Here is a 16,857-nt window from a genome sequence, read left to right on the forward strand (position 1 = left end):
ACTACTACAGCTTACTGATCAATCAGAGACCAACAAAATCATTTTGTGTTGATTTTCTTCTAAGTGCATCCCAGGAATGGTAAGGGTACATTGATTTTAGCACCTTCAGTCTTAAAATCGTGGTGCTGATCTTGCTCTGCAGCATTCTCGGTGACAAGCACAGGTGTAAATTTTAGGTTATTAGTCCCTGTGGCACTAACATAAAAGGAGCACCAGGCTGCTCTCCTGATGGAAAGCTCAGATCAAGCAGCAGTCAACCATTTGTTTTCTGCATAGGTGAAATTAGCTCCTTCAATTCTCTGCATAAAGTTCAAGAAATACCCAGTTAATTGCTTCAGTGGAGCGGTTAAGATGTTGCCAAAAGTGGTACCCCACCTCCAGCCAGCAAGTATTAGGATCTTGTGTAACGCAGTGAGTTGGCCTGTTAAGTTCAGCTCAAGGAAACTGTGATCGTTTGACTATTTCCCATAGAAATCAGTCTTCATTTCTTACTTGCAGGAATGTAAAAGGTGACAATAAGAAAAAACCACAAACTACAGTCGTCATTCTCATACACAGCTCTCACCAAGCTGAGTGGTGCGGTCGACACGCTGGAGGGCAGGGCTGCCACCCAGAGGGACCCTGGCAGCCTCGAGAGGTGGGTCTGTGCGAACCTCCTGATGTTCAACAAGGCCAAGCGCAGGGTCCTGCACCTGGGTCGGGGCAACCCCCGGTGTCCGTACAGGCTGGGCAGGGAATGGGCTGAGAGCAGCCCTGAGGAGAAGGGCTTGGAGGTGCCGGTGGACAAAAAGCTCAACGTGGCCCAACAGCGTGCGCTTGCAGCCCAGAAAGCCAACCGTGTCCTGGGCTGCACGGAAAGCAGCGCGGCCGGCAGGTCGGAGGAGGCGACTGTCCCCCTGCCCGGCCCTTGTGAGCCCCCCGCAGCGCTGCGTCCAGCCCTGGGACCCAGCACGAGAAGGACACGGGCCTGTGGGGGCGAGTCCAGAGGAGGCCACAAAGGTGGTCGAGGGGCTGGAGCTCCGCTGCTGTGAGGACAAGGCTGAGAGAGCTGGGGTGGGTCAGCCTGGAGAAGAGAGGGCTCAGGGGAGACCTTGCAGCTGCCCCCCGGTACCTAACGGGGGCCTGTGAGAAAGGTGGGGACAGACTTTTTAGTAGGTCCCCTATTTAGATTAGGTTATTAGGTTTATAATTTAGATTAGATATTAGGAAAACATTCTTCACAGCGAGGGTGGCGAGGCACTGGCACAGGCTGCCCAGAGAAGCTGTGATGTCCCATCCCTGGCAGTGCTCAAGGCCAGGCTGGATGGGTTTGAGCAACCTGGTCTAGGGGAAGGTGTCCCTGCCCATGGCAGGGGGGATGGACCTAGAAGAACTTTAAGGTCTCTTCTGGCCCGAACCATGCCATGATTCTATGAATCTAAGTTTCATCCTAAAATGACTCTTTGCATTCCAGTTATAATAAATAACAATGCATACATACAATGAATCATAGATATTTATAATGGGAAATACTAATAAAGAATTGACCCCAACTCCATGATCAGCTGTGTTCTAATGCAGGATACAAATGGATTACTTGTATTACATTGAGAAACACAAAGAAAATCAGAAGGTTGTTACCTTATTAATACAAAATTCAAGCACCTGAATGCATAATTAACTGAAAACATTAATGGATTCATCTTTAGCATCCAAAGAATTTCTTAAATTGTCTTTTAGAAATTCTTCCGTCACTCTGAAGAGTTCTCTTCACTGCAAGTTAATACTTTGAGGTTAGAAAACACTAATATTGATATAAAAGCCAATATATGAAAATGGCACAGAATAACTGCAAAATGCTATTAGCATATTTACATTTAAAGTTCCATTTATGTCTATAATTAAGCACATAAACAATCATAACTCTTGCATAAGATGACACAAAATTAAGTATACATTTAAAATATAAAACCAGAACAGAGTGCTGCCAGTGTTGCATGTGTTATGCACAAAGAGACAGGATGATAATGCTTAATACTACTATAAGATATATGAAAGTTGATTCCAGCAATTGCACTATTTCATAATACAAGCAATTTCAGTCTCAGACTCTGGCAGAAATACAGCGTGTGCAACATTTCATCATCTTATTTCAAATGAACTATAACATGATTATGTCTGTATTTTCACAGATAAAGCTGAACAAATCAAGGGACACTAGGTTTTAAATCATCCACATGTAGGGTTTATTGAACTATTTTTAAAAGAAAAAATGTAAACAAAATATTTTCCACCATGAAGTTTCTTTAGGCTCATTACAGTACTTATAATTTGTACTGATCTTGGTGGGTTTTGGGGTCATTCACACAGAAATAAGAGGCAAACAGACTTATTATAGGAAAATGAGAGAGAACTGCAAAACAGAAAAATTAGCCTTGTTCACAAAGCAATCAAATCTACTTTCAATTTTTTTTAATTGATTATGTCACAGATTTTTATCTATGAGTTCTTATAGTATCTTATCCTCCCTGTAACAGCAAAACCAGCAAATAACAAAGGGGGTGGGTGGGTACAAGAATGATAATTTTAATGAGACTGAATAAGTAAAAAAAGCTGGTGGATTCCCAGTACTGATGATGTTCCCCACTAAAGTATTTCCCTGCTCTGGAACTCTGCATGGCTTCCACTGAAGTCATGCTATTCTCCTGAATGGCAGGCTTCTTCACAGTATGTGCTGCTCATAAAGGTTTCTTTTCAAGAGATGATAATAGCAACCCTTAAATATAAATTGTATATATTAATACTGTAAATAATGCCTTGAAAAATTAATACAGAATAGAAGGGAGTTTTATTCCTGCTCCTCCCTGTACCAGACAGAGATGATTTTATCTACAGACCTTGGTCATAATGGCAGTCAGTAATAATTCTAAAAACCAAAACTATACAAAGATTGATTTCTTGCAGAATTTAGTAATTTAGTCTGTTAGCACTCTGATGTCCTTGTTTCCACAGGCATCACTACTCTGCCATAGTAGTAGCATACATATATAGCAAGACGTGATGTTACGTATAGTAGTAAAAATTATCTTGGTCTCATGTTACCCTTTGGTTACAGTTTACACTTGCCACACAAAGGGTAAAGAGAGAGAAGTGCTCCTCAGATACCAAACCATCCTTCTCGTACCACAGAAAATGCAGGCATACAATGCATACAAAACATATATTCATATTCATGAATCATATGAAAAGAGCAGAAAAAGCAAACGCATGCTGTTTGCCTACAAACCCACCCAACAAGAGCCAGTGCCATCTCTTCCAGAGACTGGCAAATGACCACCCAAGACATTCATTCAGTCGTGGTTTAGCACATCCTTCTGCAGATCGAGCAAGCCTCCAGGACTGGAACAAGTGCTTTGGTGGCGATGCATCCATGCAAAAACAACTGTGCAAACAGGGCTGACATTAGGGTTGGCATTTTTGCTCCTATTCCTATGTATCCCTTCTTAACCCATTTTTTGTTTTCTTCACACATTACACCAAGGGATTCAAAAAGACCTATCAAACCTCAGCTTTAAATCATAAAAACTTGACTCTTCAAGTTGTCAGTCCTGTTGCAACAGCTTTCATTTTAGCCTGATTTTCAAAGGAAACTATGATTATGCAGATGTGTTGTCTATACAGAAGCACACATATTTATACTACAAAATTCTTCTAGAACTTCTGAATTCCAATCAATTCCATTAAAATGAGAGGTTAATAGCCTGAAAGAAACAAAGTTCCTACAACTTCGACAAAAACAGGCAGCAAAGAAAAATGCTACTGATATATTAACAACTTATGCAGGCAGCACAATCAATATCAGGCACTGGGGAACCCACCTGGGAGAACACCATCATGAATGTCTCTTCTGCAAGAAAGGCTTCATGTGTGCTATTGTTCAGAAACAAGAAAGTCCACAAGAATCAAGGCTTTACTAACATGCTGTTCAAAGAATTATTTATAATACAATATCCACAAGAAATCTAGCTTGGAATTTGTTAAACCAATTTTTCTTTAGAGATTTCTTTTTCCTTGCAGTCACATTGTCTGATTCTGATAGCTATATACACTTCACTAACTTTTTAGACACTGATATGCATTCTTCAACAATTCTCAGGAGTCTTGACTTTGTTTCCCTGCATTTTGTTCTTCTGTGTCTGCTTCAGTTCCCTTGGAGGGTAGAACATGCACCACAGTATGCGTTTCAATGACTTTTGTGCCCCAGGGGCTCGCAGGCTTGCCCATCTCTTTTTACAATAAATGCAAACAAACCACCAGTTAACAGACAGCTGCAACATCCTTCCAAAAGAACAACCTTTAAAAATATTGTCTCCTTGTCTGAACACAAGATATCCTCCTACCCTTCAAAATAAGTGACTGATTGATGGGTAGGCAAAAGCATTTGCTTTCACAGAATCAGACTGACATCAGTTTTCATGTTCTCTGATGTCTGAACAGTATCAAGCTGATCAGATTTGTAATTCTCCTGAAGCACATCAAACCAAGCAAAAAAACTGCAGTCCTTCCCTACATTGGACTTGTTGATTTGTCCAATATAAGTTAGTAACAAATTCAAGTATGATAAAAATGCACTGCATAAACTGCTTTTTACAGCTCCTGAAATACAGAAATCATCTAGCTTCCTACAGCTTCATTTGGCAAGAAGATAAGCACAGATCAGAAGAGAGCTGCAACTTACCCAGTTGTTATTTGCTTTTTAAATTCTTTTACGTTTTTAAACTGCCTGCTGCTCCAACCAAACAGTTAACCAAGAAGGCATCAGGCATTAATATTCAAGAAAATACATGAGTTCATACCCGAGTGCAACTGGCAACCACTGACCCTACAAACGGCTTTTCTTATGCTGCTAGTGACAGTAGCTTTTATAGCAGGGAGGAAACAGTTGGGAGAGTCTGCATCTGATCTTGCAAGAAAAGATGACCGCAACAACTGCGTGCCTCAGTTATTTTGCAGTCACGTGCAATTTGAGATCACATGATTATGTACGCTATTCAACCCAGTTCTCACAGAAAGGATACACAACTGATGTATATGCATGTTGGATAATGCCCTTGCTAGACTCTGATGGCCAAGACTGTAATATAGGTTGTACTGAAGTACCTTACTATTCTCCTTCCAGAAAAGTGAAGCATTTTAAAGTAAGTATCTGGCTGAGGACATAAAATCCATCCAGCAAAACTGTACAACATTTAGATCTGCAGAGAGATACTAATTATGTTTTCTTACGCTGCACATGCATAAGCCTTTTCTTGTTGATACTTGTCAGATCTACCACATAGTACAAGGAGAGAGCCTCTGCATCTTTCAAGACTTCCTGCTGAACTGACATAGAATGGGTATTTTAACTGAGAATAGCTCAATTCTGAAAACTATAATTTAAAATACATGATATTTTAATATTTTAAAGATACTTCAGTTTTATTCTTTTTTATAAAAGTAAAAACTTACCTCCACATACACTTACAATGACAGAAAATGAGATTCCCTTTCTCTCAGGAAACCATTTCAAAATAATATAGAATAGATTTGTAAATCTTGTTTAATCCAGTCTGGTTTTCTACTGTCCCTGAAGTACTATATATGCTACACATGAAAGACTCATCAAGAAGAGCTTTTGCAACTGACTCACTAAATAAGCTCAGTGCACAAAATAACATGCAACATACGTATTTGAGACGTTCCATATCAGGAAAATGACCAAACTCCTTAAAAATTTAAGAAACTCTCAAATGGTCTACAACCCTTTATGCATTTGAAACCTCGATAGTAAATGCCAAAAAGCTTAATAGTTTGCTTTAGTTGCTTCTCTAGTGTACATAAAGAAAGAGGTATGATCTTATGGTCTGGGTATGAAACTGGAAATCAAAATGTCTTAGGTAATGATTTGCCAAACCACACTACAGGAGCTAACCAAATCGTACCAGTCTTCACCCAGTACAATGGAGATAAATTAATTTACACTGAATTGATCAAATCTTTTCAGTTAACAAAGAATACATGAGTCATTCAGCTTCTGGGAGTGAGTTTCAGAAAGCAGTAAAGCCCATGTTTAGCTATGTGCTAAAACCAATTGAAATGGCATTGCTAGTTACTGAAAAACCCATGACTTCGGAATTTTTACTACTGCACAATTTAGTCTTGCTAGAGAATGGTATCAGGTAAAAGAGAAACCAAAAGGACACTAGTAATTCTAAGAAATAGGTATCCAATTCTCCCTAGGCAAACAGAACTTGCACAACTTAATCTGTAAAAACTACATATATATTTGTAACATTATGCTGAAGTAAAACACAGGCTAGTGGTAAAAAAATGTATAAGCTGGCCAAGGCCACTGACCCATCCAAAAAAAAAAAAATGTTAAAGGTAGAGAAATTTTAATAGGAAGTTACAGCTTACCAGCTTCTCAAATGACAGAAGCCTTGATATAAGTCTTGAGAAAGAAGACTGAAGTCTGTATGCATACTGGTCTGACAGTTTAATAGAATCAAGACATCTGAAGATGCACAGGCAGTAAAACCAGATAAAGTGCAAAAAGGAATCTGTAAACTATCAAAGAAAATATTACTATTGGCTTTACCCTAGTTTTTTAATAAATTAAACTCTCCACTTGGGTGTTTTTATACATTTTAGAATAAAAACTAACATTCAAAAAGACACTTCTGTTTTTTCAGGCCTCAAGTGACATGAGCGTTTTCTTTAAATCAACAGTCTAGCATTTATAGTAAAATAAATGGAGAAGGAAAAGTTAGCAGATGAACTCCTAAGGGATATTAAGTATATGCTGTCCTCACATATTCAAATCTGTTTGCTAGGCTTTTTATAGAAATATCTGCACATAAGCTTTCAAAGCAAAATTAATCATGCTTTCTAGCAAGCCATTACGAAAAAACACTACCATGAGAGAGAAAAACCAAAACACTGAAACACAAGGATCGCAAAACAGAGTCTAACTAGAAGACTATTATTTTAACATGATTTCTTCCCAATCTCTCACGCTTGCCATGCAATAATCACAATTAACTCCACATTCCTTGGAAAAAGTGAGCAATACATAAATGTCAACAAGTTATCAATTCTTAATCGATGAATTCCCTTCTCCTTCTTGCAAGAGGATGGCTACTTCTGGCATTTTTTGGAGAAAAGCTTTAATGTTGTTTGCCAAAATAGTCCTTTCATCTTCCATCGGCATCTGCAATCAACTGCTGCTTTGGTCAAAGGTCCAGCATTTTCTTTTAATTTTACTTTAAGAGAGGAGGCACAAACTCAGAGAAAAGAGTTGTAAGTCCTGCTGTTTCAAATTCCTTTTGTAGCTCATCCAGTGTTGAATATTCTTTGACTTCAAACGCCTGAAACCTACATTATAAAAGGGAAACTCATGAATATGCCTAGATTTGTCAGAATGTAATTATCGATTCTGTTAACTTTTCTATCCACAACAGTACTAAATTATACCTTTTATGCTGTGACTGTACTTTTGCCTCACACAGTATACTAATCATTTTCTCTTTGCATTTCTTTCCGCTTGAGTCCACATCTACCTTGGAAGTTTTCTGAAGAATCAAGTACTCCTAAACAACAAATAAGAATAAAATATTAAATGTCACCTAGTATCTTCGAAGTTTAGTAAAATGTAAAAATCTATACGAAACTTACAGATTTTTTTCAGAACACAGGAATCAAACTTTGAAAGTGCCCATCCCAAAAAGCACATGACTATTTCTATTCATCAGCTTGAAGTTAAGTGCAGTCTTAACTGACCTATTGAACGTGAGTTTGAAAAACCAAAACATCCTCCTCCTATACCACCACAAATACCTGCCTAGTGCAGCAGGAATTCCCAAGTACAGACAAGTTCAAAGCCCAGGTGTGTGCTAGGAGCACCACGTGGTCTAAGTCAAGGAAAGAGAGAGTAATGAGCTCACAATACGTCTGTTATTAATTTCTAATCATAAACGTTCTGTTTTCTAGGGCATTTGGGAAATACAGGAGACAACTTAGGCATATTACAGTCAGGGAACGCATGGAATACAAGAGTATAATCACAGTGGGAAGCAAAGCAATACAGGCCACAGATCTACAGGTATAACTGGTTTCTTTCTCACATAATACCTTGTTTTCCTTAAATACAAAATAAAGTTGTTGGGCCTTCCTACTCTTGTAATGATCAATGTGCTTCCAAAATTGTTAATCTTAGAAAAACACACACAGAATATTCAGACACATAGGTTTCAGTAGTAAATCAATAGAACTAGTCAACATTCATTGTTCCTGCACCTTAATGTTGCTCCTGTCGCCCTGAAGAAGAATCAATATTATCTTGCCCATGAACATCAGTCTTCCAGTCAGCCTTAGATCTGAAGCCCATTTTTCCACAGTTTTGACGTATTTTGCCTTTGCTCTCATGTGATCTAAATGCAAAAGGAGCATCCAGATATGATCCTCTGTACTTGCTCCTTTTGACAAAGTAGTTTTTTCATTGCAAACTGTTGCTGATTGCTTAATGACATCTTTAAGGTGCTGCTGTATCCAAAGGATCAGATCATGTACCATGGGTTCAGAAAGATGCTTCTTTGCTTGTTCAAGTAATTTATCTTTCACATCCGTACATTGGGCTCTTGTAAGCTGGTCTGAGTTAACAGAAATATCTGGTAGAACTGATGGATAATTGACTGGTAAATGAAATAACAGCTTTAAAAGTACATCTGTATCCAGCAGTTCTTTCACGCCGATTTGAATTCTAAATGTGATTCCATGCGTCTCTGGAAAGTATCAAAAAATAACCATTAATAGTTTGCTCAAAGTTGAATACATATATATTATTAAGTCATGTTATTTTCTTCAGCAATTCAACTCAAATGACTACCATTCTGTATAAAATAAGGGGTGTGGGTTTTTTTGCAGGGTAGGGGGTTGCAACCAATGGCGCAGCTATACTTACAGGGAATCCTGAAATGAAACACTTCCATATCATACTTAGAAGGAAAGTTATTAACACGTTCTAAGAAGTATTCACACCTTTTGGCTCTTTCAAAGTCTAGACAGGCCAGTAATAAAGACCTGTCTCTCTCAGAAACACCTAAGCAGGCTTCTACAGCTCAACAGCAGGAGCAGGGACAACCAAAAATAGAGACTCTTCTGGATGGACTCAGCACTGCCCTAACTTTGCTCCCAGAGAAATGTGTAAGACTTCTAACATCAGTACCAGCACAAGGCAAATAGACTTGTACTGAGTATTTTTCAAGACAACCATTCAAAAGCAGTTCCACGCTGAAGAAAGACTTGGAAAAAAGAAAGTCAGATTCTTTGTCCCCTGCAGCTTTCGGAGAAAACATGCTTAATTATTTTCTGCAAACTTCTGTACATTTCAGAAGTTGGACTGGTGTAACGAAAACATTTCTGTTGCACATCTGACCCGACACTACATACATATATTTATACATGTATATACTTATATAAGTGCATGTGTATATAATCTGCATATCTACTCAAAACCTGTTGTTGGTCCACTTTAGAACAGAATTATTTCTGGATTGAAAAGGATGCATACATTATGCAGCAGGAAGGGGAAAAGACCACATCCTCCTGAGAAATCACATAATTAAAGATGCTGAATATGAAAGTTATTCCTGCAAGAAAGCCTTCTTGTCTAAAACATGTTTCACAGAAAAACAATACAAAACTTCATAAAGTAAAATGCCGGGACAAAGACCTAACGTACTTTTGCTCCTCTGCCATGAAGAAAAGAGGGCATTAGATAAAAGATTATCTTCTTCAGATGTTCTCTGCTTCACCCCTTTGATGCACTCCAAACATTTCACCCCTTTTCTTTAAAAAACTGCTAAAATGTCAGGTTGATTCATTCTATGAGGGCAGGAGAAGCCAGATTTGAAAGGCAGATTAGAGCAGAGCTGAGTTTCAGAGGAGCTCTTTTGAAGTGACTTGCCGCCTTCTCCCCCTACCTTATCTTACCTTCCTTTACATGACAGTCAGTTGAATTATGTTTGATTAGTATCACTGATGCCACTAACCAACCTCAGTGCTCTCTATGATTTTATATTTGAACCCTGCTAAATAAGTGAAAGAACCTAAAAGTGACTCGGACAGACAGAAGCACTTTAGAGAGCTTAGCCAAAGGCTTGCTTCCAAACCTCCTTCTTGGGTCATATGAAGAACTCTCTAGGACACAGCAGTTACAAAATAAAATTAGCAAACGCTCCAAACCCAATAATCAAACCATAGCATTATTGTAAAGAAGTCTCCAAACATCTTCAAAACATCGCTAGTCAAATCAAGTGCCGAAAGCAGTGGATGCAAATCCAGTGAATTAAACGAAATTACACCCAATCAAGCCCACACCTAAAGGCACTGCGTGTCCAAGCCTTCCCTGCCAACAGGAGTTGGTCTCCAGTCTTCTAAGACCCTATGAAAGGTTCCAGACTACCTTTAAGGCAAGTTTATTCCTCAGAAACGCACCAGCTTGGAAGAGACCCCAGTCTTCACAGTATCCTTGCCTTCTGCTGTCCTGACAAACGTTTCTTATGGGGCACCAGCCACAACAGCTCCTCTGCATCACGCTAGGCTCGGTACACATAACCAGACGTAGAAGAAGAAAAGCCTGCACTATACCTCCTGGGACCCCCAGCACCCTCTTGGCCGTCACGGAGGGTCTCCACACACCTGAGCATCGCACCACACACAGCCAGTGCCTGACGAGCCATCTCCATCCAGCCGCCCCTTACCCAGGGCAGCCCCACCAGGTACGCGGCCAGCTGAAAGCCAACTGCATTTGGCTGAATGGTATTAACGTTACTCTCTTCCTACCTGTGAATCACTTCATTTTAAACTATGTGGCCAAGAAATTGCACAGCCTCTAAATGAGCTGAAGAATACTACTCTATTGCCAGCTTAATTACGGTGACAGAAGAACATGTTACCTTTCTGATAATCCTCCTAGGATTTTTTCACTAGCTTGTCATAACAGATCTCACCAACTCAGAAGTAAGTGAGGGATAAACAGACAGGCCAACCTTGCCCCTTCGGCAAGGGCCTCCTGCTGCAGTGATCATATTCTTAAGCCTGCAACAATCTCACACCTTTCCCTGTGATGATGAACTAATCTGAAGGAAGCAGCGCAGCCTCACATCCCAAGGTGTATCACCCTGAGCCATCACAAAAAGCCCAGCCGTGCTCATTTACATCTGCTTCAGACTTACTTTTAAAGAGGAGACCCAGTTCAAAACGCTTGTGAGGCTACAGCATCTAAAGTTTATTTAAACATTCCAGCGTCCATTTTCTGCACCAGCGCTGCAGACGGCTGGCAGAACAAAGAGCAAACCACCGTCGCCCTGCATAACGAGGCTCTAAAGAAATATTTCCTTTGTTTGCACACGCTACAAGATCTGAGTTGTCTTCACAGCAAAATGGTGATTATTTCTGAAATAAAGGGTTGGGTATGACCATTCTGCTGGCATTTAATGTGCTAATAAGACTAAACTCAATACATTTTAACTCATTTCCCCCCCCCCCATAGCTGCATGCTTATCAGTATATTTAGCTCTAGCATACTTCAGATTTTTTCTTATGTTCCATGTCAACCAGACAGATATCCCCCTCCTCTCCTGCCCAAAGGCATTTTATGCGACACATGCAGTCTATTTTTAAATTCAGAAAATGGCACCTACTAAAGTACAAGCTTAGAATATATAAATATATTTTTATAGCAAGCTTGGTGAGCAAACCAGAGAAGAACAGATTAACAAATAAATTATAGATTTCTATCTGTAATGCTAATCTCTGTAAATAGATACATAAGGTAGAAAAAATATGCTGTAATTAGTTTATTTAAATTAATCAACACATTGGTTTTGATAAAAACATATTTTACATTCTGAATACTTCATTGTTAAATTCCAGAAAGCCAAAGTTTTTAGCATACCAAGAGATCTGCAAAAGCATTTTCTTACATTCCTCAAAACCATAAATCCCCGATGGCCTCCTTTTTGATCCTGGGGATCTACACGCAAATTACTCTTAATGTTATTAGAGATAGTATAACATAACAGTCTTGCTGGAAGTTACTTCTGTGCACTCTTTGTCAATGACAATGTATATGTTTTGAAGAGATAAAGCAAACATAAGCTAATGAATACAGCAAAAATTAATTGTTTGCAAACTAAAGGATTCTGTAGCTGCAACATAAAAGAGAAGTAAACTCCCAAAGTATCAAAATTACCAGTAATCATTGTTGTAAATAATCTTTTTAATTCCAGCAAAAAAACAATGGAAATCAACCAGATATACATGATCCTAACATACCATGAACACAGCTTGGCTAAAGGCTATGCAAGGTCACATAACATCAACATAAATATATAATAGCCTGTTCCCATTGTGCACTTGTGGCACTTCACTTTATGTTCCAGGAAGGCTTCTAAGCCTTTTACATCCTGTTAACTTATGAACACGAAATTATTTTTCTATGTATGAAGCACAGAGAAGGATGCACGTATATTTCTCTAACAGATTTAGAGGAATGGATGTGCACATGCAACGTTCAGATATGTTCATATTTTTTATAATAAAGGTCTGTTAAGCCTGAATAAAGTATTCAAATTATATCTAAATAACATTCCAAGATTTTTTCACTTCAATAAAACTCAGTCAAAACATTTCATCAACTGTATTTTTAAAATACATCTCTAAATACCAATACAAAAATAAAATGGCAGAATTACAAGCCTACACTGGAGCAAAGGGCGTGTCGTGCAGATCTAGACACAAAACAATTCTGCTTTTTAGATTACCCCAGTTAACTGTGCTCCATGCAGACACTGCCTTCCTCCCTCTTGAGGCTGTCTACACACAAAGTCGTCTTTCCAAATAACCACTTGCTGTTCTGTACAAATCTATTTCAACAACTATTTTCAAATAAAAGTCTGAGGTTTATTCAACTAATTTCTTAGTAACTTTTTAAAGTGAGTCATTCAAGAGCAGCCACTTGTAATTTCACACCAAAGCAGCATGAAGTTATTTGTACAGAATCACAGAAAGGTCGAGGTTGGCAGGCACCTCTGGAGGTCATCTTGTCCAGCCTCAAGCAGGGCCACCTACAGCAGGCTGCCCAGGGCATCAGCCAGACAGCTTCTGAGTATCTCAGAGGATGGATACTCCACAGCCTCTCTGGGCAACCTGTTCCAGTGCTCGGTCACCCTGACAGTTCAAAAGCGTTTCCTTATGAATCCCAGTTCTTTTGGGCTGAATACATGCACAGCCAAAATCTGACAGCAGGCCACTGGATCCATTTTTACCAGTGTTCCCCAGGACTTTACTGCAGTCCAACCAGCGGGAAGCTGCTTGTCCTGTCCCTTACTCCACCAGGGAGCTGGGCAGCACGCTGCGAGAGCTCCCAGGACAACAGGGAGCAGGAATTGAAATGGAACACACACGTATTCCGTCTGTCTGCGTGTATGTATCTCCAACAAATACACAAAGCTGTCACATCTGGGGTAGGCGCCAAGTGAAATTTGCTTATGCTCTGGATCTGAACAGACACACAACACACACGCATCCCACCTGACACTCCTTAAGCCCGATAGGAACTGCTGTTGTATGGTGGAACTACTGAGATTTATTCTCCCTCGCTGAAGGGACATCTTCACAGCACCGTGACAGCACGGACGAGTCAAAGTCACCTCTTAACATTATGTTCTGATCAGTGGCCGCCATGCCTCATGCCGAGAACGCGGTGTACAGGTGTCTACACTCACTGTGTTCCCAGCCTACAGCATCCAGCAGGGGATGGCAGCCAACACTACAAACCTCCCCACCTTCCCGCCCGCAGCAAACACGCAAGATTGGCCTCAGTACCCCCTAAAACCGACAGCCACACACGTACGGCTGAAGCTGGAGACCCTTCGGCACGTCGCAAGGCCCAGCCTGTTACCTTACCCCGGAAAAAGTCAGAGATGAGCCAAGGCCTCTCACGCACGGCAACAGCTGCACCCCTACGAACTACTACAGCACAAATACCTGCTCGTTACACATGAGACGCAACTGCTTACTTCCCTACAGGGCACCAGCCCGCCCCCGGCGCTGCCCTTCGCCCACCGCGGGTTTTCTGCGCACGCTGCGAGCACCCGCCATCGGGAAGGTCGCTAGCTGTGAACGGGCAGCGCCCGCCGGGCCCCGTCCCCGCAGAGGCCAGCGGCACCGCCACACGGCGGGGCAGGGCGCGCTGCCGCCCACAGCAAGCGACGGAGGCGGCGCGGCCCCGGGCCGGAGCTCCCGCTGAGCGGCCCCGCAGCGCCTCCTCCCGGGGCCGGGCCGGGCAGCGCGGCGCCGCTCGGGCCGCAGCGGCGGGGCACGGCGGGAGGGCGGCCGGCTGAGGAGCTGCCGCCGCGCCGGGTCTCGCTGGGGCAGCGCGGCGAGACCGTGTCGAGCGGGGCCACCCGCGGCTGTCGGCAGGGCAGCGCGGCCGCCTTCACCTGAGACCGCCAACACCTCGCAGGCGTCCGGCTCGCAGTAGATGGCGGCGAGAGCGGAGAGCTCTTCCAGCGCCAGCTCCGACATGGCCGCGGCCTGCGGGACGGGGCGGCGGCGGCGCCCCCTGCCGGCCACGGGGCGGCCACCCGGCCGGCGCCTGAGGGAGGCTGCCGCGGGCGGCGGGGCGCTGCCAGCCCGGCGGCGGCCTCGCCCAGCGCTGCCCCTCGGCCCGGGCAGGCGCGGCGGCGAGCGCCCCGGCAGGCTGCGAGGCAGCGAGCGGCGGCGGGCGGCAGCAGGGGCGGGGGCCTGCTTCCCTCGACGCCCAACAAAATGGCGGCGCGCTGAGGCGGCGGGTCCCGGCGCGGCCCGCTCCCTGCTGCCAGCTGCACCGCTTGGCGTGGCGGCCCCCTGGCCCGCGGGAGGGAGCGACCTGGTGGCCCTTAGGCTGTGGGCAGCCAACAGCACGGCCGCACACTCCCAGAGAAAGTTTTGCTAGAATATAAGTTCATACTTCTTGCATTCGGATGTTGTGGGTTTATAATCCCGTCAGCAGCCACCCGAGGCATTCTGCAGCCATGGCAGCACAAACGCCCAGGTGCAGTCACCTCAAAAGAAACACTCAGTGTCTCCCGTTATTGCAAAACCACTTTTTAAAAGCAAGGGATGGGCGGGTTACTTTTTCAGGAAAGCATGTCATGCTATTTTTAATCCCCCGAGTTCTGTTGAAATAACAAGAAACATGAGCGTGCGGAGCCAGGAATGAGGGAAATGCTGTGAAGGGCGGGAAGACAGGAGCTGTCAGCACTGCCAGGAGCCCCGTGCATGCCACTGTCAGGCGGCTTCAGCAGAAATTAGCCTTAAAAGTGCCTCATCCTATTATTAAGAACTTTCTTGCCTCTGGTCTTTCCCCTTCTCCTCATCCACTTTGCATATTCCATTTTACATGTTTAAATAAAAAAAAAAAGTCGATGTAAATGTCTTTTAAATTGACACTATCACAAGACACTGAGGTCCCTATGAATAAGTTACTGCACTCTGACATTTGGAAGTCATCAAATGAGACAGTATAATGTCAGCTTGATATTTTTCACGCTATGAAAATATCAGCTTCATGTCAAAGATCTAAATTCCATCTTAACGTAATAAATTTTCTTGTATTCGCAGACTAGTGAAAATGCTAAATATTTAAATTTGAAATGAACTTCCACAGTTACAATCTGGCCTTCATATTCCATTATTATTAAAGTGCAAGTCAAGATCTTATTTTCTCTCCCTTTTTTTTTTTTATGATTTCTTCAAACATTGCAGTGTTTGATAGAATAACATTAGCCATATTCATTTCTCTAAATGGATGTTTTCCTATCAACATGTGGCAAATAAAGTTCAAAAAAATCTTGCTTTTTAGAGTCAGCCTATTAAACCAGCTCCAGCATCCTGTCATAAACAGATATGCCACTGACAATACCAGTATTTTCCACTTTGCCTGACAAGGCAAACAAAATGCAACCTTTCCTCCATAGGTAAGATTAATCTTCCCAGTGTTATCTGCAAAGTAGTATCCTTTGCTTTCCACTCACTATAATTACAGCCCCAATCAATTAGGTGTTGCGTCAACAACCACTAGTGATTACATAGAAAACTCAGCATTTAGACCCATTTTCCCCTAACCTGAGCGGCAAATAAGAGACGGGAGAGTAGACATTTAGAAAGAAATGTCCGTTGGGAACATCCGTCCACATATCTTTACTGTCATTTCCATGCCAGCCACCCTGCCGACCCAGGTACCACAACTGTAAGCAGTCCTAAAAGCATGTACTCAAGAAGGCATTAAAGGACCACTAGGAAGAGTCTAAAAATCACCGCAGTTGCCCATTTTGGGGTCATAAGACAAATGCTACCAAGGAACCCATAACCACAGGGAAGTGTGATGGCTAACCTATGCAGCACAAATCACATCCATCTTTCGGCACTGCTGTAGGACAGCTGCAGTCCCTATATTTTCTGCTACAACACTGTTGACAGCTCTAATGCAGCCAGAATGGTATTCTTACCAGTCAGAACTGTTCTTAACAGAGTTAAATAGCACTGGTTTTTCAGATACTTCAGAAAGAAGCTATTCTTTCTGTAGTAAATACTGTAAGTGTTATTGCAATGGTAGAAGTTTTCTCAAAAGTGGCTTGTACAAAAACAGCAGAGAGAAAGCAACATGAAAACCTGTAAAAATCACTCCAAATAAGCTAGAAGGCAAAAGCTGAAAGAAAACAGAAAGAGAACCAACCCCTGTAACCCTGTAATTGTGAAAATTTGCGATAAAACATGGAGATTTTTTCCTGAGAA

At 42.0% G+C, this 16,857-nt stretch overlaps 1 protein-coding gene across 2 annotated transcripts; it reads right to left on the reverse strand.

Annotated features, from left to right (window-relative positions):
* Window positions 1-1,477: 1,477 nt before the first annotated feature.
* On the reverse strand, window positions 1,478-14,727 carry RWDD3 (RWD domain containing 3). Of its 2 annotated transcripts, XM_055815481.1 has the most exons (4): window positions 14,523-14,714; window positions 8,314-8,798; window positions 7,492-7,607; window positions 1,478-7,392 (listed from the first exon to the last, which is right to left on the reverse strand). In XM_055815481.1, exons 1-4 carry the CDS (start codon window positions 14,605-14,607, stop codon window positions 7,278-7,280), a joined length of 801 nt encoding a protein of 266 aa, XP_055671456.1. In that variant the 5' UTR covers window positions 14,608-14,714; the 3' UTR covers window positions 1,478-7,277. The 2 variants fall into 2 exon arrangements, with proteins under 2 accessions (XP_055671456.1, XP_055671457.1); XM_055815482.1 differs by lacking the exon at window positions 1,478-7,392 and having other exon boundaries at window positions 7,531-7,607; window positions 8,361-8,798; window positions 14,523-14,727.
* Window positions 14,728-16,857: the final 2,130 nt, after the last annotated feature.

The sequence above is a fragment of the Falco peregrinus genome, chromosome 10 (genome assembly GCF_023634155.1).
Source record: "Falco peregrinus isolate bFalPer1 chromosome 10, bFalPer1.pri, whole genome shotgun sequence".
In the NCBI taxonomy this organism is placed as follows: domain Eukaryota; kingdom Metazoa; phylum Chordata; class Aves; order Falconiformes; family Falconidae; genus Falco; species Falco peregrinus.